This window comes from Athene noctua, chromosome 8 (assembly GCF_965140245.1).
Source record: "Athene noctua chromosome 8, bAthNoc1.hap1.1, whole genome shotgun sequence".
NCBI lineage: Eukaryota > Metazoa > Chordata > Aves > Strigiformes > Strigidae > Athene > Athene noctua.
Genome location: NC_134044.1, coordinates 1,734,526 through 1,756,046, shown reverse-complemented (window position 1 = coordinate 1,756,046; position 21,521 = coordinate 1,734,526). Strand labels below are relative to the sequence as shown.

Here is a 21,521-nt window from a genome sequence, read left to right as displayed (position 1 = left end):
GCAGGACCATCTCTACCCGGCGCTGGAGCTGCTTCTGGTGGGGTCCCTCGCCAGGCTGTGATCGTCCCCGGGACCGAGCAGCTGCCGAGCCCGGGGCGGGGGGGGACCGACCACGGGCGACCGCCCGCCGAAAGCGGCGGCCGGCCCGGCGCGGAGGGGGCGAGGCCTCCCGGTGCCGGGCGGCGGAAGGAGGCGGGGCCTGGCGCGCGCGCGGGACGCGTCACTTCCTCTGCGGAGAGCGCTGGCGCCGGGGACGGTTGGGTCGGGTCGGCGCGGCGGTGGCGGGGAGCGGTGCGGCGGGACGATGAGCGACAGCGGGGAGCAGAACTACGGCGAGCGGGTAATACACGGAGTCTGAGTGCGCTACCCGGCCGGGCCCCTCGTCCTCCTCCCCGCCCCTCTCCGGGCGGCGCGGTCGCCCCCGTGTCCCTGTCCCACGGCCTGGGCGGAGAGGGTGGCGGAGCCGCCGCAGGAGGGGCCGCCGCGGCGCGGCGAGTGAGCAGGCCCCGGCGGACCGGACGCGCGGGAGGGAGGCCCGGCAGGGCTGGGGCTTGGCGGGGGAAGATGGCGGCTGGCCCGGCCGGGGAGGCGGTGGGGGCGCGCGGCGGGGACGCTCTAGCTGCCCGCCCGCCGGCGCGCTCCATGGTGAGTCTGCTCGGCGCCATCTTGGGCTGGTGACCGGGCGCGCCGGAGAGGGACAAAATGGCCGAGGGTGGCGGGGCTGCGTGTCCCGGCCCCTGCCGCTGCGCCCCCGCCCGCGTGTCTCTCCCTGGCGGGGCTGCCTTATTCTTGTCCCGAACGTGGTGGGGCGCGGGTTGTGGCAGGGCCGGGCGGCCGCTGCCAGCTTCCACCGCGGTGGCGGCGGGGGCCGGCCGGCCCTGCTCCCCCGTTCCTCCCGCAGCAACGCTGCAGGCTCGAGGCCCTTCAGGCCCCTCCGACCTCGCAGCCGGGCTGCGGCGGTCTCGGCTGCTACCGTGGTGCCTCGTCCTCCATCCCCCAGCCCTGTTCGGTAACCAGTGGGTAGGGAAGGAAAATCCCGAGCCGGTAGTAGTCTGAGCCTTTGTTATACTCTCTCCAAAGCTGCATTGCAGTTCACTTCTGGTGAATTACTTTGTAAACTGAGCTCCGATTCGCTATTCCTCGCGCTTGCTTGTAATATATTAACTCTACTTCTTGATGTAGTAGCAGCATTGCATCCAGGTGTCTTGGTCTCAATTGAATTTAAATGTGACTGCAATAGTCGAAGGGTTAAACCTCAAACTGAACGCTCGCGGTGCTAGGGCGATATCTTTGTGTTGTGAAATTTGCAGTAGATGTTCTCTTAAACTGCATAGTTGCTACAAGACGTTACTGTTACTGTCTGGATGGAATTTTACTAATATCGCAGTAGATGACTCGCTAAGCTTCACGTTTGTAATGTACATCTGCAATACAGATTACCTATAGTTGGCTTTTCTTTAGTGAATCAGTCTTGTTTTCCTTTGAGGTCTTTTAATTTTTACTGCACGGGTTAATACTGTGTTTGGGGATATTTTTTCATCATAAGTCTGTAAGCTTTTAACTTAGTGCAGCATCAGAGTCCATTCTCGGGGGTAATAGTTTAAATTTTAAACCTTCACTGGAGTCGGCAAAATTACAGGGAATCTAATAATTCTTAGCACAAAATTGCAGTGTCCTTTGAAAATGGCTTTTTCTTATTCAGATTCACTAGAATAAGCTTTTATAGTGTTTTTATACTTCAGGGTAGGTTAGGTTAGAAAAATTTGGTCTCCAGGAAGCTAAAAATGCTAGATTTCAGCTAGAACGCTGAAAGACTGGAATTAAAGAATAAACTTGTAGTACCCCTATTGTTACCTTTTCATTGAGGTCTTCATGTCACTCTTACAGCTAGTATATTTTTAGTGAGGCAGTATTACTTCTGACTTGCTCAAGCTGGATTTCTGTGTGTTGTTAGTCTCTTAAAAGGTTGATTTAATTGCTATTGTGCAAGTCAGACTGAAAAACAGTTTAAGACTGCAGCCTAACTTTAGTTGCCGGGATAACCTGCGTTGTATTTTCAATCAGAATGAGTGGAAATGTTTAAACCTTTTATAGCAAAATCTTTTTGAAACATAATTGTGCAGGGTATGATAGGGCAGCAATTACTGTCCCACCTGCTTTTTTATTTTATCTTTCCTGTACTTTTATTTTAAAAAAAAAGAAATCATGTGCAGGCAGTCTTCACCAAGGCTTGAAATGAGCTATGCCTGAACTTTTGTGATTCGTAAATAGGTAAGTTGTATGCAATGTACATGTTTGTAAATCTGAAAGATAAAATCAGAGCTACAAGCCTGCTATTTCAGACTAGATCAGGGAGTGGCTTTTTGAATGCTGTTGCCAGTGTTATTTATGACATTTTTGCTTACTTAAGGCTTATATTTTACGGAGTCAATGGCTTTCTACTTTTTCAAGCTGGAACTGCTAAAGTCTCTGCAGAGTAAAAACAGTGTTTGGATAAATAATCTAGGATATGACTTTACAACTGTCTGTTAAGCTGTTCCAAGTCCATGCTGCCAACAAGAATTGTGCTCCTGAAAATGTGTTCCTGCTTTCTCCCTAGTGCTAGTGTTTGAGTAGTCAGTCAGATCTGGGAATTAAATCAGCTGAAATTTTTTTTCTGATTCCATTTCCAGCTGTATTGGTTTTGCAGGCTAGACTTGATTGTGTAGCCACGAGTCCTTATGTCATCATTGGGGATGAAGAAGAAATACCAGGTGCTTTTGCAAGTAATGGGACTTACTGTTTCAGCAGCAACACAAACTTCAGCTGGTTTATGTCACAGTTAAAAAATCACCAGTCAGTTCTCTTTTACAGTTTACACTCCATAGTGGGATTAAACTCTGGAAGCTTTTTTAACTGAAGAGACTATAAATTATTAAATGTTACCAGTACTTCAAATGGTGGAATATACTTCAGGTGCTGTCAGTATGCTGCAATTGCTACATTTTCCCAAGTCACTTTTGTTTTCATTCACTGAAATTGTACTCACTGAAGTGTATGTGATTCAGGCATGGAAGGGTTGGAAAGAAGACTAGTTAAAAGAAAAAACACTGAGTCTCATCCTGTGAGTTAGTTAATAGTGATAACTTGGTGTGGGTCTGATCAGAAACTATTTAATACAGTAGTCAGGTAATTTTTTATCAGAGTAACTGTTTGAATGGTATAAATGCTCAATTTATAGTTCTACTTGCAAGGTACTTAACATGTATATTTAAAAAAAATGTGGATTTTATTACTAAATTGTGGAAGAAGGTCTAAGGAAGCAGTTTGAGGAGGTTAGAAACAATCTGATAGCTTGATGCCACCAAAAGTGTAGGTCTTCATTCTCTGTGTTCCTCCTTCATCAGCTGGCACTTGATCTGACTTCTTGGTAGGCTGATTCAGTACCCTAAACTGTCAAAAGATAGTTTGGGTTTTGCTGATGTTTCCTGCCAGCTTGGTGCCCTGAATGGGCCCACAGGGTCAGCAAGTGGCAGAGGGAGTGGGAGGAAACTGGGCTTCTGTGCTCCTGTTCCGTTAGCTTGTTTTTTCAAAACACATTTTTGTCTTTTTGGCGGAGTTTGGAAACTGTTGTGGAAAGGGGTTGTTCTGCTTCCCCTTGGAGTGGACTACAACCCCCACAACCAGCAGTGATCATGTGCTTCAGGGGAAAGAGGGAAAAGCTGTTATTTTCCTGTTGGCTCAGTGGCTAATTCATCAATAGAGAGGTTGAAGGAGTGTGAAGTTAGCACGATTACACCTCGAAGAAATCTGACTGCAGGTTTGATAATGTGTAATGTGAGGCTGCACCCTTCTTTAGGAAAATAAGTGGAAATACATAGGCTTATAGACATTTAGGATTTAAAAAATGCTAATAATTATATTTCCAAGAATCTTACATTAACTGAAATTTGTAACTTGTATTTCTGTGAGGAAAGGCAGGATCTCAGAAATGCAAAGAGCACGTGGTTCTCACAGACCTTACAGCCACTTCTGTGCATGGAAACCTTTTTTTGTCTACTGCACCCCAAATAACCCTGCTGTTGTAATATTCCTTGTTTATAGAGTGGATAACCATAACACATCTTTATGAGTGTGCTTAGAGGTGTTAAAAATATAATTCCTACAGTATTATGCATTGTTCTTAATATGCTTAAAGTATGGAAAGAATAATTTGGAAACCACAAGCCTGGACTTCAGAGCTTCCACCTGAATTCCAGTAATGCCTGATGAAGGGGAAGAACTGTTGGTAAGGATCAAGGCATCTGGTGGTTTTAAAAATCCACACTTCACAGAATCAAGTTAGAAAAAAAGTGGTTATTTAATAGTGAACACCAGTCTTGATCTGCTTACCAGCAGTGTTTGAATATAGGTAGGATAAAGAAGGTTGTTTCTTCTCTTTTCTTCCACGTGTCATGACAGGAGCCTATATTGGCATTTTTAAGAAAATTCAGAGCAAAAAACCAAGAAGTCGAAAAAGAAAATGTATTAAGAAAAACAAAATAGTTGCATAGTAGAAATTCCAGTTGAAGTAAGTTGTGTGAGTGGCTCGTGTGAACCCTCAGTGGGTGTTGGTATAATGGGGCATAAACTAAGTTCGGAGTGCTGCAGCAGGTTCCTGGTGCCTGAAATTTTGGGCAGGGAGGATTTCATGGGAGTTCAGGGTGCGGAGGGCAACAACTTTAACATTTTAGGCGTTATTACCAGTATTAGTAATATCTAGAGCAGGTGAGATGCAGTGAATTCCTTTGAGGCTGGAAATAATAAAGAAGTGACATAATGCTGTAAAGTGTGGTAGAGTGAAGATAAAGGTTCTGAAGAAGGATGATCTGGAAACAAAATGTGGATGTTTAAAAACTGGCAAATGTTTTAAAGTCCAAAGGAGCTGGATGAAAATAAGCCAACTGTTTAATTTTCTGATTTAGATAGACAGTTGTCCTACAGTTTTTTCTTCCTAAGTTTCTTCTCAGATCCTAGGTGTCCAATTTCCACATCAATCTTAGCAAAGATCATAAAAAACAAACAAAAAAGTCAAATAGATGAAGACTTCAGTAATTTGTTTATGCTAATAGCATTTCTCTACTGATTTTCTCAAAGCTTATTGACTTCTGAAAAACCTGAAAAGGGCATGGGGTATGTTCATGTGCAAGATCCTCCCTGCTGTTTCCATCCCATCCTGCATTTCTTGTGTCCTGAAAAGTATTAGACCATCTGTATTTGGACATGGCTCCTTCTGTCTAGCCTGAATCTGTCAAGAGAGTTATGTTTTGTGAATGGAAGTATTTTTCCTCAAACGAAGAACAACCTTAGTTTTGATTTTTTTTTTTAGCCCTTCTTCAATCTTGCTTTGTCTAACTCTTTTTAAGAGTTGAAGACTTCTTATGGATAAATCGGAACTCATCTCCATGGACTATTTTCTTTCAAAGGTGGTAATGAGTAGGTTAAATTTGTTATTTGTAACTTAAATTAGTTCACAGTATTTGCATTGCCCTTTGCAGGGTTAGTATATGAGGTGGCTATGGTTTATAACACCTCCTTAAACATTTTGACAGAAGAATATGGCCTTGACCAACTTTGCATTATTTCTGTTGCTCTTGAAAATCTGCTTTATACTGCAAGTTGTCTTCCTCCTGCCCCCCCCCCCCCTCCCCGTACCGTATTGTAGGCAATTGTAAATAGCTAAACTTTGTTTTAAGTCATAGGGATGTGGTTTAAGCATGGTTAAATTCTGGGTTAGCAAATGAATTTCTGAATGCTTAGTAAGGAGTGCCTCATGAGTGTTCAGGTTTAAGAGACACTACAAAAATAAAACTCTTTTGAGAAAAATCTGGTACTTTGTTGTTAGTGAGCTTTCTTGATCAGAATTGACACAGAATTTAGAATTGTTTGGGTTTAGTTAAATATAGATTTCTACTGCTTAATTTTAAATTTTCTCTAACATCTTGAAATAAAGAATACAGTCTAGTGTGTTCAAAACAAATGTTTAAGACATGACTTAAGCATTATACTGATTAAAAAGATACATATATAAAGTTGAAAATGCTAATTAGGTTATATCATTACCAAATAAGATTACAAGTAGAGAATAGAGTAGATTTAGTATTGTTCCAGAACAGTGTTTGAGTGTGTTTCACAAAATAGCATTTTTGGTTGGTAAAAAAATATGATTTACTTGGAAGCATGAAGGCTGCATATGTAATCACACTTGTGCAGGCAGAGTAGGTGTGAGTGTGGTCATAAACCTTCGAACTAGGCCTTCTAAACTGCGAGACTGTCCCAAAAAGTAACATAATTGTAAGTCATTGAAAGACAAACTGTGGTGTGCTTTCAGCTTTCAAAAAGCACATCAGTTAGTTGTCTCTGGCCGCCAGCAGGGACCTTACTTAAGTCGCTTCTTGTTGATTTTGTCTAAGCGTGTGGCTGACAGTGCAAAGTATTTGAAAATTCCTAATGCTGAATTCGTTAGTAGCTATTCAGTTGATCCACTGTGCATTTGCTATTAAATATAGACATAATTAGCGAATTCAGTTACTTAGTACTAAGTTAAACTGAATTGACTGAATCTGTTTATGAAATAGTAAGGCATTTTGGTAGATTCAATTCTTGAACTGCATATATAGTCCACAAAACATTTTTTTTTTCTAGTTTCAGTTTTGGCACTAGATTTTATCCTGGAGTTTTTAAATATTCTTCATCCTGTTCTTTTTCTATTAAGGTTAATGTTGAAGAAGGAAAATGCGGAAGTCGCCATTTGACAAGTTTTATAAATGAGAATTATTTGAAGCTCAGGAATAAGTGAAGCTGAAATTTGAAAAAAAAGAAAGTGAATGCATGCTAATTATCAGACCAGAAGTCCCACTTGTAGAATATTGAGCAATTTGTGTGAAGTGGGGAAGATGAAAGAAGTCAGAATTTGAAACGGAAGAATGAAGAAAAGGAATAAAAATGAAGTTAAGATAAGAAGTAATCTGGAATCTGAAAGCACTACGCTAAGTAATTACTAGTCTGTTTATGTGTCCCTGTATATTTTGCTAAACATGCATGCATTATCTGTTTAATAGCAAAAGTATATGCAGGGTAAAGAAGTGTCTACCAGGGAAAAAAAAAAAAGTTCTTAAAAATCTAGGCAGTTCTAATGCCAACTGCCCGGACACATAGATATGAATTTTTACCATTTATTTCACTGGAGCTTGTTTACAGACCTTAGGTAAACGAGAAATTGTGTACAAATTAGGCTTTCAATATCTGCGTGCAGGAATCCCGTTCTGCTTCCAGAAGCGGAAGTGCTCATGGGTCTGGCAAGTCGGGGAGGCACACCCCTGCAAGATCTCGATCTAAGGAGGATTCCAGGCGTTCCAGGTCAAAATCTAGATCCAGGTCTGAATCCAGGTGAGTTTACTTCTTTTACCTCTTCCTCCTCTTCACAAGTCAGATGATTATGTCAAAGGTGAACTGAAACCCAGTTTTGCCCAATTCTGTTTCCAGAGATAACTGGTGATCTTGTGGATACGGAATACAAAGGGGGGGGGCGGGTGTGATTTCAGGATTTGAAAAGCTAAACTATCAAGTTAAATCTTTCTGCAGCTTTTCCTAATAACTGGTCTGCTACATAGGCTTGTGTCTCTGCTGATACCTCAGTTTGGAGGTGGCCTGCCTTTTAAGTTGTAGAATAATGGTTAGCTTCTGAGCATGAAGCATGAAGAACTCAAAATCTTAGTTTTTCTGTGCATTAAGAAGAAATAGGTGCATCAGCAAATTTTCCACGTTAAGGTCACCTTAATGTATTATGTGTTCTCACTGTAAGCAGTGATGTTTCTGGAGGACTTAATGGTACCTTCCGTTAAAAAGAATCAGCAGAGATAAATGTGAATTTCAACAGACACCTGTCTGACCTTTTAGATGTATATTAATTTAACTTGAAAATTAACAGGCTGGAAAGATTTAAAGATTAGACAGCTTTCCAAGTGCTCAAAAAAAGTTGTGGAGAAAGTAGCTTGCTCCTTGTATTTGTTATATGATGACACAAATTAACACTGTGAAAATGCCTTTTGCACTGTGTTGCCTATTCTTATACACATCTGCTAAACAAGCTGTGTGCAGTGACAGAATTCCTCTTGAAACTGTTGGCAGACGTAACTGAGACAGAATATGCTGATAGTCTAGAAATGAGGCTGTAAATGTCACTGCTAGCCACTTTATGTTGGCTTTACCAGGTGTGTTGTGTACGAGGTACGTATTTAACAAAGAATGGAGAGGCAACAAAACCTGTAAATGGGTGAATGACATTATTAAGTCTAGATAATTGAGTGCTGACTACATGTGTTGATAGTTTTACTCATTTGTAAGCATTCAGGTTAAAAAACTGGGGTTGCCAGTTGAGCTGTTCACAATATACTTTTTATGTGTATAAGCAATGAATTAGGCTTCCCAAAGCCTGGGGGTCAGGCTGGAGGAAGGATGACAACAGTGGAAGATATTGTGCTATTAGCAATCACCCGTGATGGAAAACACTATCAAATACTGTGTGTAGGTCTCTTTGCAAGATCAAAGTGATAAGTTTGAAAGGCTTTTGTGAGAAGGAACATACTTAGGAAACTTTGACAGCAGAGGAATGGGCTTGGGTTTTTTGTGTACTTCAAGCAGTCACAAGTGTCAAGTCATGCACTTGGCTATCCCTGCAGTGCAAGAACAAATATGTCAAATTAAATTAATAAATACTTGGTAGAGTAATACCACTTTAGAGAGTATGAAATTAGAGTGACCTCTGGAATTGCTAGTAGTGAGTGGTTCATAGGACAGCTCAGGAAGGGTCCAGTCCAAAATACTGCTCAAGGCAGAGTCAGCTCTGGGCTCAGACTAAATTCTCAGGGCTTTATCCAGTTGGGTTTTGAAAACCTCAGAGGAGACTGCAAAACACCGTTGGGGAACCTTTTAATTTTAAAGTAACAAGCAAGTTGTGACCCAGCCCAGCATGTCCTTCTGCACCTTAATCCATAACCTCTAGGGATTCCATACTCTTTAAAAAACCACCATATTCCTCACTTGGAGAATAACCATAATACTGTATAAGAATGCAGTCACACATTGTGTAAAATGCTGGATGAAGCAATTACAAGATCTAGAATTTGAGACACCCAACAAATTCTCTTACAAGAAATCACCCTTTAAATAATACCCTGGCAACTGACTTTACTTTTTGGTGAACAAAAGTAGAAGCTTATGACTACCATGGCTTCCTGAGCATTTAACAGCTGTCTTGAAAATGCCCATAGCTGGAAATATATTGCAGAGTTAGAGTGTGTTCATTAGCAAGTTTGAGCAGAATTGTGTCAAGACACGTATTTAGAACCAACATACTTGCATCACTTTCAGTGCTGTCACACGTTTGGATGTGATTACTAGCAGGTCATCTAACTCTGGCTCTCACCAGAGAAATAACCTTGTGAGAATTTCTGTATTTCTTGGCAGTTTCTGTTGCAAGTGTATTTTTGAGTTACCAGCTTTATAAATTAAACTTTGATTTGGGAACAAATCTGTGTCCTGGTGTATTTATCATTTGGGGTGTGGATATACTTGATTTAAAAATCTGCTTTTGTTGAAGTTTTTTCATCAGTAGCATAGCAAACTTGTAATCTTCGGCTGATTGTGAAGTCTAAACAATTCTTAACAAAGAAATGGGATTTTCAGCTGTGATGGCTTTGCAGCAAAGGAAAGTAATGGCAGTATGACATTTAAGGCAGCAATATATGCAAGTGCCTGTTTAAACCTTTTTCTCTCACATAATGGATTGTCTGGTTTAGTAATGTCCACCTCTGTTCACTGTAACGGGTGCATTCTGTTACCTGGAACCATCAGTTCTGTGTTTGCCTTCAGTTTTTTTCTGCGTTAGAGGTTGAAATGTGGCTGTGCATACGTGTTGAACTTCTTTTTTTATTATTATTTCTGTCTGTCTTTACTGTCTTCCCTGCCTCAGGGAAGTTCTCTCTTGGTTTTTTTTCCCTTTTTGTTGCCAAAAATAATTTATTCTTTCTGAATACATAGTTAGAAGTATTGTAGTAGGACATGCTGACATAATTTCTTCTGGACACATACACCTGTTTCAAGTTTAGGAAGACAGAACTTAGCTGGCTCGCTTCTGAAGAGGTTGAAGGCATTTTTTGAAGGAGGCGTGTAATGTACAGGATGTATATCGTGCAGTTTGGCTGTCTGGTGACACTTAGCTAGTGAGAAATCCTGACTGTGGAAGAAGCTGTTAAATGCTCAGGAGTTAAAACCGGTTCAGATTAAGAGCTTCATTCCTGTCAGCATAGTGATGGTGTTACATGGTTGTGCAATGATGGTAGCTTGCGGTCTCAGGGTCTCAGTGAGTACTTAACTACCTTCGCTTCCACAAATGAGAGGAGGGACATTTAAGACACAAGAGTCTGAAGATTAACAATTTATGATTAAGAGCCTTTGAATACTAAACTGTTTATTGCACTTCTGAGCCTTGCAGCGATTTTCTTTGTAGTTGTGTGGAATGCAAATTAATCAATGACTGCTATTAGCAGGCCAAGCTCAGGTGTCATATTCCAGTTTAACTGCCTGCTCATCCTTTCAGCTAAGGTTGTGTTGGGAGGGCTGAGGGTTTAGTAGAAGGAATTGAACTGTTTCAGAACCTCATCTCCCCAGACTGAGTGCTGTCAAAAAACATTTCTGGGACTGTTCTGAGGAGGCCTGGGCTGAAATTAGTGAGCAGTTGCACCTTTGACTAAATACACTTGAAGTGTGAACATATAGACATTAATGAACAGCTAATGTTAAATAACTGCTGAAATACCAGAAAGTAAATAAGCCTACTACAGCTTAATTTCTTCAGTTGTGTTAAACTCTGTTTCAGGAGCATTTGCCAGACTTCTGTGCTTGCAGTTATGCACTGTGTAAAAAGTGTATTTACTGTTCAGTGTAGCAGAAGTGTGCACCTCAGCAGTCGTGTATACTTTATGTTGTCATATTTACCTCTGTTCCCTTTTTCTGTTGTCTTTAAAAGAAAGCCACCCCAGCTATTTTTACTTAAATGCTACTCTGAATTTTCTAAGCATATACTGTGTCAAACCAAGATATCCTTCTTAGAGAAAGTTAAAAGCTAACTGAAATGGAAGTCTAGGTTCCTGTTCTGCAGTAGAAGTGCTCTGAGAACATCTGCAGTAGTCTGCTGGTAAAGATTTAGTACACGGTCCTTGAGAGTAGTGACTAAGTTGATAATAGCTAAAACGTGGTACTGCAGGTTTTTAGAAAATGGTTATTTGGGCCTTTTGTTTGTGTATATCTGACATATTTTTGAAGGATTAAAAAAACCAAACGCAACACTGTACCTTTTTTTTTTTTTTCCCTCAGATCTAGATCAAGGAGGAGTTCCCGTAGACACTACACAAGATCCCGCTCTCGTTCCCGCTCTCATAGGAGATCCAGAAGTAGATCTTACAGTCGGGATTATCGGCGACGACACAGTCACAGCCATTCACCCATGTCTACTCGCAGACGTCATATTGGAAACAGGGTATGTTGTAGAAGTAGTTGACATACATTCTGAAATCACTGAATTAATTGGGGTTTTCCAGAAAAACATTCTGCCTCGGACTCAGGTCTATTTAAATGATACTGTTGGGGTTAATTATCGTTTGGCTTTTGATAAGCTATAGATCTCCATAACTTTGCTTAGGATTGGGGAGGGTGGTGTCTTGTTTGTCTGTTTTTTTAACAGATGCATTTAGAAGTGCTACCAGTGTAGGCTGTTGTCACTGTACCTGCTATAATAAATGAGTGAATGTATGCAGTGAGGGATGGGGGTAGAATTAAGAGGCAGAAACATTTGTGGTTTTCTTGATTAGAAAGCCTGGAAAACTAAAATGCTTCATTAAAAGTTGTTTTGATGGTGTCTTTATTAAATGAGCATGCAAATCAGCTTGCTTTTAGCTGCTTTACAGGCTCAGGTGGCTGAGTGTGCTGTGGTTCGTGCTGAAGCAGCGGGAGAAAAAAGTGATAACTAACACAAATGACGATGTGATCCAGGCTTGTGTGTGTGTATCTCCACATTCAACAGTCATCAGCTAGCCTTTAGAGGGAAAACATCTAAAACACAGTACCTATTGTGTGCTATAACTGTAGTTTGTACAGTACCCTGAGAAACACAAAGTATTTTTGTGAAAGGAGGCTTGTGTATCTGTAGATTTGATAGTAATAGTGTCTGTTAGCAAGTTAACCCAACCTGAATCTCAGCAGTATCTTTTGTTTTGTCTTGAAGCTCTGACAGTCACATTTTGTACTGCAAATACAAGCTATTTTATTCTTACTGATGTATCTGTCCCTTCCTTTAGGCAAATCCTGACCCAAATTGTTGTCTTGGCGTGTTTGGATTGAGTCTGTACACCACAGAAAGAGATCTGAGAGAAGTTTTCTCCAAGTATGGTCCAATTGCTGATGTTTCCATTGTCTATGATCAGCAGTCTCGGCGTTCAAGAGGATTTGCATTTGTGTACTTTGAAAATGTTGAGGATGCTAAAGAAGTAAGTTGGGAGTACAAATGTATAGCATAGCATGTTTGCTCTGTTCTCAGCTGCTAGGATGTGTGTTCTGTAACAGGATATAGCCTGGGGAAACTCAGGGCCTAAAAAATACTTGGCACCTCATAATAAATGTCAGTTCAGAAGATATCTACTGTGTACCAGAAGAGAAAGTGGAGAGGCATGAATACTGGTCCCTGTGCAGGCTGAGCTGTTGTGTAATTCACAAAACAAAACTTCATGCTAGTCATAGTGCAAACTATGCCAACAACAAAAAGAAATTAGAAACACAGGCCCTCTCTTTTAATTATGAGATGGGTTCCTTGTAACTCCACATGTGATCTTGTATTTAATAATGGGCATGTTTAGAGCGGACGAGAGGGTCATTTCAGAGCTCTGTATAGGAGCGCTAACATGCATTCTGCTATTAGTGCTTTGATCTGAAAGTGGCGGGGGGGAAGGAAGTATTTTCAGAAAATGCCAATATGCAGTGGCTTCCTGGTGCCTGAAGATGTCCATGGGAAACCCTAAGGGATTCAGTCAGTTGCAGCCGTGTCAATACCATAGAACAAATTACGAGATTTATGCTTACAAGCTCTACAGAATAAACAAGGAATGCTGTACTTACCAGATATAGAATTCTGCACTCAGGCCAGCCCTTGGAGAGCAATGTGTTTATGGGCTGTAACTACGCTTAGATTCTGCATAAATTCCACTACTTAAAGGCTCTAGTGTCTTCTCTCCCAAATCTGTCATGAAGGGCTTCCGTGTTAGGTTGAAGCTTTGGATGTAGGTCCTGCTACTTAGCAGAAAAAACCTAATGGTTTGGGGTTTTTTTTACTTCAGATTTACTTATGACTCAGATATTACAGGGGTAGGTTATGGTAGGTTTGAGGATGTATTCAAGGAAAAGAAATCTTCAATATAACAGTGCTCTTCTAAATGCTTTGCTTCATGTTGTGTGTTGGAGTAGTTACATCCCCCTACATAAGCATGTTCAAGCATTCCTATTAATCATGTTATAAACAGAGATGCTGAAACAATTGTTAAGTTATGTTCCTTACAGGCTTTATTATGCAATATGTCACATTTTAAGTGGTTACTGAAACTTATGTCCAGCTGGCCTCGAATGTCTTACAGTTTGATGTTACATGTAAGGCATAAGTGAAACGTGAACATGCATCCTAACTGAGCCATTTTAAGACTTCTCTTCATACTTGAAGCAGTGGTTAGAAATTTGGGTTGGTAATAAAGTTCATACCTGCAGCTAATTGTATTTTATCACTCTGCTTAGGCAAAGGAACGTGCCAATGGGATGGAGCTGGATGGAAGAAGGATCCGGGTAGACTTCTCCATAACAAAAAGACCTCACACACCTACCCCTGGAATCTATATGGGAAGACCCACTTAGTAAGTTACCTGTGTGGGTTTTTTCCAGTATGGGATAGGATTAATTGTCTTGTGTGTTGTTAAAGACAGTTCTATATCGCCTCTAAGAGACCTGATTCTACCTGTTTTCCCTAATTTATCAGGCTTTTGCGTTAGTGCGCTGTTCTGAAGGCTGTTACCTTGCTTGTGACTTGTGTGCTGTACAGTATGTGCATGTTTTGGTACTGGAAACTAAAACACAAAAAATCACTGTTGATGCCCAATGATGTTTTTTAAAAGAAGTCTCCTTAAGAGCTCTACTAACACTGATGTGGTTATCTGGCAAAGCTTCTGAGAACTAATAAAGTCACCTGATAAAAGAGGCTCTTCAGAAATAAAAAAAAGACTGTTACATGTGGACAGACATCAGTAGTAATGCATATCTTGCCAACTCATTAGATAGGAGGGGTTAATTTGTATGGCACTTGTCGATGATTGATCTGGGATCAGCCTGGATTACAAAGTGAGCAGAAACCTGTGTTCCTTAGTTACGCAGCCCAGACATGAATAATGTAAACATTTCAGTAAGTCTACAGTAAGATTTTTTTGACAGTTTCTAAATAAGTTGTTTTCCTATGTACCTTCAAATATTAATGTCTTTGCAAGCTCAAGTTTTCAAGACTGAATTAACAAATACTAATTGAGCAGCTATGTGATGCCGTTTGCCCTATACACAGAGTACACCTTTGACTTAAAGTTGCCAAGAATGTAAATTGTTTTCCTGAGTTGTTTCCCAGTTTTGTCCCAAGACTTTCAGCTTGTGATACTGATGGTTATGTAGCTGTTGTTGAGACTGCAGGCTATTTTTAATTGGAAAGTTCTTTCAAAAGAAGCTTTCTAAGAGTTAAAAGTGAATGAGGAGTTGTCACAGAATGGAATTCCTCATGTGCCTGTGATACCAGAAGGTTAAGAGGTTTCAGACCAAGGAGGAAAGTAGCTGCATTAAAGTTCAAGCATTTTAAAAAGCAATTAAGTAGTTCTGTTCCCATCTGCACTGATGGGTAAGTAGAGTGCTCACAATCATTTCAACTGTGAGGACACAAGGTAATAATACAACCCAGTTAAAATGGTATATACTTAACTGACTGCCTACTGAAAAGCACTGCAAACAAAATGTTTTATATTTTATTAAATGTAATTCTCTTTCACTACTTGTAGTGGCAGCTCACGACGACGAGATTACTATGACAGAGGGTATGACAGAGGGTATGACGATCGTGACTATTACAGCAGATCATACAGGTGAGGCAATGTTTGCAATACTCGACTGCTCTTTAAACTGTGCTTTCTTGTTGACATTTCTGTGTATATAAGCGTTAAGCAGTTCATCCTGTGTATGTATGCCAAAATATTTTTGCACTCATTGACATTCTGGAACCTTACTACGAAACCTTGACCAAAATGCCTGCTCAGTACAAATCAAACTGGTCAGAGTGAGAAATACTTTGTGATATTTAACCTGTGGCATGAGTTAGTCCATAATGTTTTTTTTAATCTGCGTTAAGTTTTGGAAAAAAGTATGCTCTCTGTGCTCTTATTTTAAAAGAATATTTTGTTGATTCATCAGTTAGCATCGAAATAGTGGGAATTGAGGTGCAGAACTAATGCTAGAGTTGACATTATAGTGCTGACTTACGTTTTGAGTGTAGCGTAGTAGAAAAAAGTGGAAAATTTCAGTGGTCATCAGTGTCCCCTGCTAATTATTATGGCACCTCAAATGTTGCCAAAAAATGAGGAATCAAGGATTGGAACATTACCTGTTCTGTATTGGACGTTTGCATAGAAAAGCCTTTTTAGTGTACTCTGTCAGGTTGGATGTGTGTTTTTGCTTGAAGGACTCTCACTTCCTGTCTTCAGTCTAAAATTCTGTGTTGGACAGCACAGTAGTTAGCCAAAAGAGGTGAATATTCAGGTGACAATGTATGTTGTCAGTGGGCTAATAAAGTTGATACAAAGTTTATTGAAAACGTCATCGTCATTGGTTTTGGTGACAAGATCAAGTTTGTCACTTTTTTCCATTAAGACTGCCAACAAGACTTGTTCCCTGCGAAATCCTCACAATTTACAAACACTATTAGTTAGACACAAAGATAAGAGTTTGGGTTTTTTCTGTCTGCAATTACCAAAGGTTCCTGTAGTTGCAGAATTCTAATAGTAGTACTTCCCGAGTGGTTTGCTGATGCTTGATTGCATCAGCAGTGGGTCGATTTATGCTTGTTCCCTGATGGCAGCAATGTATTCCTGGAAATACATGAGTTCAAATTGCATTATAGCTCAAAGACAAAGGAAATAATAAATTCTGTGATCTTAGCTTTCAGTGTACTCTTTTGTTGCTTTCTAGGTGTGGAAGAAAATCCTATCTTTATACTTAAATTGATAGCTGTATAGTCATGGTCAGTGAGTGAGGGCAGCTATCTCCTTCCCCTCCTACTCCTTTCAGCCCCTTTTTCTCCTTCCCAGGCTGTTGTCATTGCTTCCAGTCTGTTTCTCCCCTCCCTGCCTTGCTGTTGTAACTTAAATCAGGTGCCTTGCTTCTACAGTGCTTTAGTGCTGCTGGGGACAGGAGGAGAGCAAGGTGCTGAACACAGGCGACACAGGCATTTTGCTCTTGTTTCTGGGAAGCAGTCATTAGGGTACTTGTCTGTTTCTTAACAATCCATTTTCTTGAAACATCAGTGGTTTGAACATTTTTGAGAACTAAAATCTGAACTTGATACTGGGCATACAAGAGTCAAGATGTGTTGGTTTCTCCTGGCCAGCACCTGTATGTAGGCTTTCATGTGTGGTAGATGGCTCTTGGACTAAACTTCCAGTTTGCTTCAGAGCACAAGGTACAAAAATTTGCTTGTGATAGTTCACATAGCCTCATCTCACTTAATGTACTACATGTAATTAAGAAATCTAGCAGATAAATTAACTGAAGCAGCTCACTAAAGTGTTGGGGAACAGAGAAGACTTGCAACATAGCCTGCTAGCCTACTAAGTGGTGCTTCTAGTTCGCTTTCAATTTTTTTTTTTTGTATGTGGATCTGATGTAAACCTATCAAAATGGCAAAGGCACCTAAGGACGAGCAAAACGTGGGGAGTTGTGTAGTTTTGGTAAGAGTTTTACACCATTGGTCTTGTGCTTCTTCACAACACAGATTTCCTTACTCTTTTGTAAAGGGTCAGTCAGGGTGTACTGGTTGTCCTTGAAATCTGTTGTTTGTTGCTTGTGTGTTCTTAAAATGACATTTATTCCTTGTTTGGATTATGGCATGACCCTAAGCCTTTACCTTTTTAATTCCTGATAGTGAACAGTAGCTCAGATGTTTGTAAAACATGATCAGAAGTTGTAATTACATCAGTTCTGGGTGCATGCTAGGGAGAATAGTTGCAGACTGTCATAGTGACTGAACATAAAGAAGAGTACACACATTAGATGAGGAACGGCAGACTAGTAAGAAGTGATGTGAGAAGGTGGACTGCTTTGGTTAGTGTACTAGTCCAAGTGTAGTGTATCAGTATTCATGGCCATGCTTCAGCCCAGCTCTTTTGAGGCAGTCATGTGCTGGGCGATGTTATGCCCTTCCTACATGTTCTCCCATCCTGCATCTGTTCTGAGCTAGGGCTTTGGCGTGGAAATACTCAGACTATTGGCAATTCCAGCAACTGGGATTTCCATTTCCTATCTTACAAAAAAAGTGGAGGGGGACCCAACCATGAAACCCTCACCCCAGTGTTTTAAAGCTCACTATGGAACCTTTATGATGTCTTCATAGTAGGTATTGAAAGAGTGAAAATAAGCTACAAATGGTTTGTGTGTGGCTACTTTAAAAATATCATGGTCTGCCCAGGTTAGATACCTACTTGCTCATTCTGTGGATCTTGGTTGTTTGAGGGAGAGAGAGTAGTGTTGTGTAGTGGGTGCATCTTTGAGGGAGGGAAAGTTAGAATTGTTAAAGATGTGGTAGAGCATTGTATACTAGTACTCCACCCTAGAAAATCAATTGGTAACAACTATTTTGCCTTCCTTGCCCTCTGTGCAGTGAAGCCTTAAGGGAAATAAAATTTCCAATGGGAATTGTCATGTTAAAACTTTGAATGTTCTCATTGCAGTGGGATGCTTAATCTTGTCTGAAAAAGTATCTGTAAACTGAAGAATAACCTTAAACACAATGCGTACACTGGCTATCTACCAGATGGAGAAGACTTTTTCTGAAAAAAAACCCAAGACACCTGCTGATATAAAGTGTGGTGTTTTGAGGGTTCTTTGTCCTTCATATGTTTTACAGCCTTTTTTCAGCTGCTGTGAGACATCTGAGGCAGTGCCTGTTCCATAATCCATACTTGATTTAGTCTCGTCCTGGTAATGATTTATTGTATCTAAATCTGTGGAGGTACCAACCCAACCACTTAATATTATTAAATAATACAGTGTATTGTTTCAGTTCTAGGCAGCTTCTATATAAGGAGAAGTTGCACCACAGTTCTTAAATGTCCTTGTTTAAACATGATTTCGAAGTGTTAAAATGTAAGGGTGTGGGGTTTTTGCCCCTGCCTACACCTTGGAAACAACTTTTTCCTCAGGACAGTGAGGACTGCTTCTTTAAAACAAACAAAAAAAACCAACCCAGAAAATTGCTTGCCTCGTGTGGGTAAGCATCTGAGAACAGAAATGGCCTTAGAAGTGAAGGCTGTGTACCAATCTTAAATTGCTGCTTATTGGAGAGTATGACACTGTAAAATACAATATTGGTCAGCTGGAATGTGAGTCCTCTTTAACCACTCCTTGACAGAATTTAGCCAACTCATTCCAGGAATATATAAAAATGAACGTAATGAAGTAATTCAGCATTATCCAGTGTAGGAAGCAACGTGTTCTTGTCTTCACATCATTTTCTTGATGCTTTTTGCTTATACAATGAACTTTTTGTTTATTTTTTACATTTTCAAAAGTTATTCTGCTTTTGTATTCACAGAGGAGGTGGCGGTGGCGGAGGAGGAGGGTGGAGAGCTGTTCAAGACAGGGATCAGTTTTACAGGTATGATAGGAAAGCTTTCAGTGTCTGGTCATCAGTGGAAATATTCTTACACATGGTATTTTTTGAGTATTCTATGAACAAGTATAGGATATCTTTAAATACTTTAACAGAAACTGGGTGGATGCTGGGCACTTGCAGCTCTTCAGTGAGCAGTGCAATTCATTTCAAGGGTTCCCTCACTGCTATGTAAAGGGGTGAGGTTAGTGTAAGGACAAGTTAACACAGCTTTGCAGGAAAAACTTGTGATTTATGCCAAGAAGTTGATGTCCTGAATGTTTGGGAATTTTTTTTTAATTGGGAGATTATTGGTACTAGGCAAGGAAATGCAAAACTTGGGAGTGCCTGGATTGGAGGGGTTTGGGGTGGGGTTAGTTGTAGCAGCGACTGCTAATCAAATCAACCCTTCTTGTTTCAGAACAAATAATTTAGATTAAAAGTTAAAGTGTGATTTGTCTTAGACTGTTTGTTTAGGATGCTCCTGGCTTGAAGCACTACAATCACATGTAGTCAAACTGTGAATGTAAGAGAGCTTATATTTCCTCTATTAGTCCAAATTAATACTACTAAAAATAAAATGAAGAAAATGCAAATATTTGCTTTGTTACCCATTAAAAACGTTACTCAGCTATTTATGTGCTTGTTAGCATTCCCAAGTACATGCCTGATAGCAGGACTGGGTTAGAAGTATCCACGTAAAGCTGCTGCCGCTGACCTGCCGCAGACTTTAACGCAGGGATTGTTTCTGTTGCCCTGTCTGACAGGAGGAGGTCACCATCCCCATATTACAGCCGAGGGGGCTACAGATCTCGATCCAGATCTCGATCCTATTCACCACGTAAGTAGCCTTAGAGCTCCCATGCAAAAGCAAACTTCCCCTTTGCCTGAACTTCTTCGGCGCTTTTGTGTCCATAAAGACTATTTGACTTCAGTGTGGTTATTTTTTTTGAACCACAGTTCCCTTTAATGTTTCATTGAGCAACTGGCAACCTTGAGGACAGAGTAAATATTTAATTTGCAAAAGAATAAACTAGATAATACCACTTGTTAAAAAGCCTGAGGTACTGTTTCTTTCTCTGAAACTCTGTTAAAGCAGGATTTTGTAGTATGTTGACAGTATGGTTACCTCTAGGACAGCAAGGCTGAATTGCCGAGCCTTTCATGCTTTAACACTGAAATTTATTTCCCAATGTAACTTGTTAAAGAGGAAGTTAACTTCATCTGAGGTCCAAACGGTGCTTTTTTTTCCTGAATTGCTTGTTTGCATGGAAGATAAAGCTGCATTTTGATGGTAGAAATTTAATAAAACGACAGCATTCCTAGCATGCTCCCTTTGTAACGGATACAGAGTGCACGAATAGGTTGTGTTCTCATGTTTATCCTTTGTGTCCGAATGACAACTGCAACTGCTTCTACTGATAGGTAGGGAAACCCAGAACAGTTACAGTGTGAATTCTTGTGCTCTGAAACATCAGCCCTGGGCATATGACAGGAATTGGGGGGTTTCTGTACAAAGGGGAACTTACTGGCAGAACTCTCGAATTCGATGCAGATTTGAGGGGTGGCAGTGAATTTAGACAAAACTCTTAAAAATCTGTCAATCCTTGGAAGTGTAATAGTGTATATACTCTGTTTTTTTCTTTCAGGTCGCTATTAAAGCATGACATGTAGAGGAATTTCTAGCTACAGCCTTTGAGTTGAAATTGCAAGTTTGTGGACAATATTTTTATTGTCTCTTCTGTTTAAACAAGTGAACAGTGCCTAGTGAATAGGTGACTTTTACACCTTTGAAGACTACTTCTGTGATGTTAAATGCTGTTTCATTCTGCATATTTGTGTAGTTTGGTGCTTTGTTTCCAGTTGTGTTTTGAAAGGAGTATGTTTTGCATGTATTTTTTTAGTCTCAATTTTGACTCCTGAAAGGTTTCTATTGTAAAGACAAACTGTTCAGTTAGTTTTTTCTACGGATTCCAAGGTATTCTGAAGATCAAAACCTGTGTAAAATGCTTTCAAAAAGTGAAAAATAAAATAAAAATAAGTTTGTTTTTTCTTTTCCTACTTACTTTTGCAAAGTGTAAGTTATGGGTTGAAAAGAGACTACAACGCTTACGCTGTGCGTTCTGAAGTAATGTTTAAAGCCCAGAAGTAAAATTCACCCTAATTTTGTGTTGCTGGGGAGTTGTTCTCTAAATGTAATAGCCTCAGGAGTGCAAATGGAGAAGTCCACGTGCAAATTGTACAGCAGCAGGAGCGAGAAACATCATTCATTGGCACTGTACACACGGAGCAAGACTGGCAATAAACTCCTGGTAATGCTGCTGAGCTTTGAGGCGGGTGAGCTGTTAGCAGGCTATCTATCATCTGTAACCTGGAGAGAGCTTCAGTGGAAGTAGATAACCATACACTTAGAGAAGGCAAGGATATAACATTTAGACTACTTTGATTTTTCTGACTTACTGATAATTGTCCTTGTAAAGAGTACATCTTTATCTGCATGTGCAGATAAAATGCA

The 21,521-nt window shown here is 40.4% G+C and overlaps 1 protein-coding gene across 2 annotated transcripts; it reads left to right on the top strand.

Annotated features, from left to right (window-relative positions):
- The first annotated feature begins 237 nt into the window (after positions 1-237).
- Positions 238-21,067, top strand: TRA2B (transformer 2 beta homolog). Of its 2 annotated transcripts, XM_074911796.1 has the most exons (9): positions 238-340; positions 7,274-7,407; positions 11,395-11,557; positions 12,375-12,563; positions 13,855-13,970; positions 15,147-15,230; positions 18,950-19,012; positions 19,774-19,847; positions 20,656-21,067. In XM_074911796.1, the coding sequence occupies exons 1-9, from the start codon at positions 305-307 to the stop codon at positions 20,664-20,666; spliced, it is 870 nt and encodes a 289-aa protein (XP_074767897.1). In that variant the 5' UTR covers positions 238-304; the 3' UTR covers positions 20,667-21,067. The 2 variants fall into 2 exon arrangements, with proteins under 2 accessions (XP_074767897.1, XP_074767898.1); XM_074911797.1 differs by lacking the exon at positions 20,656-21,067 and having other exon boundaries at positions 19,774-19,855.
- Positions 21,068-21,521: the final 454 nt, after the last annotated feature.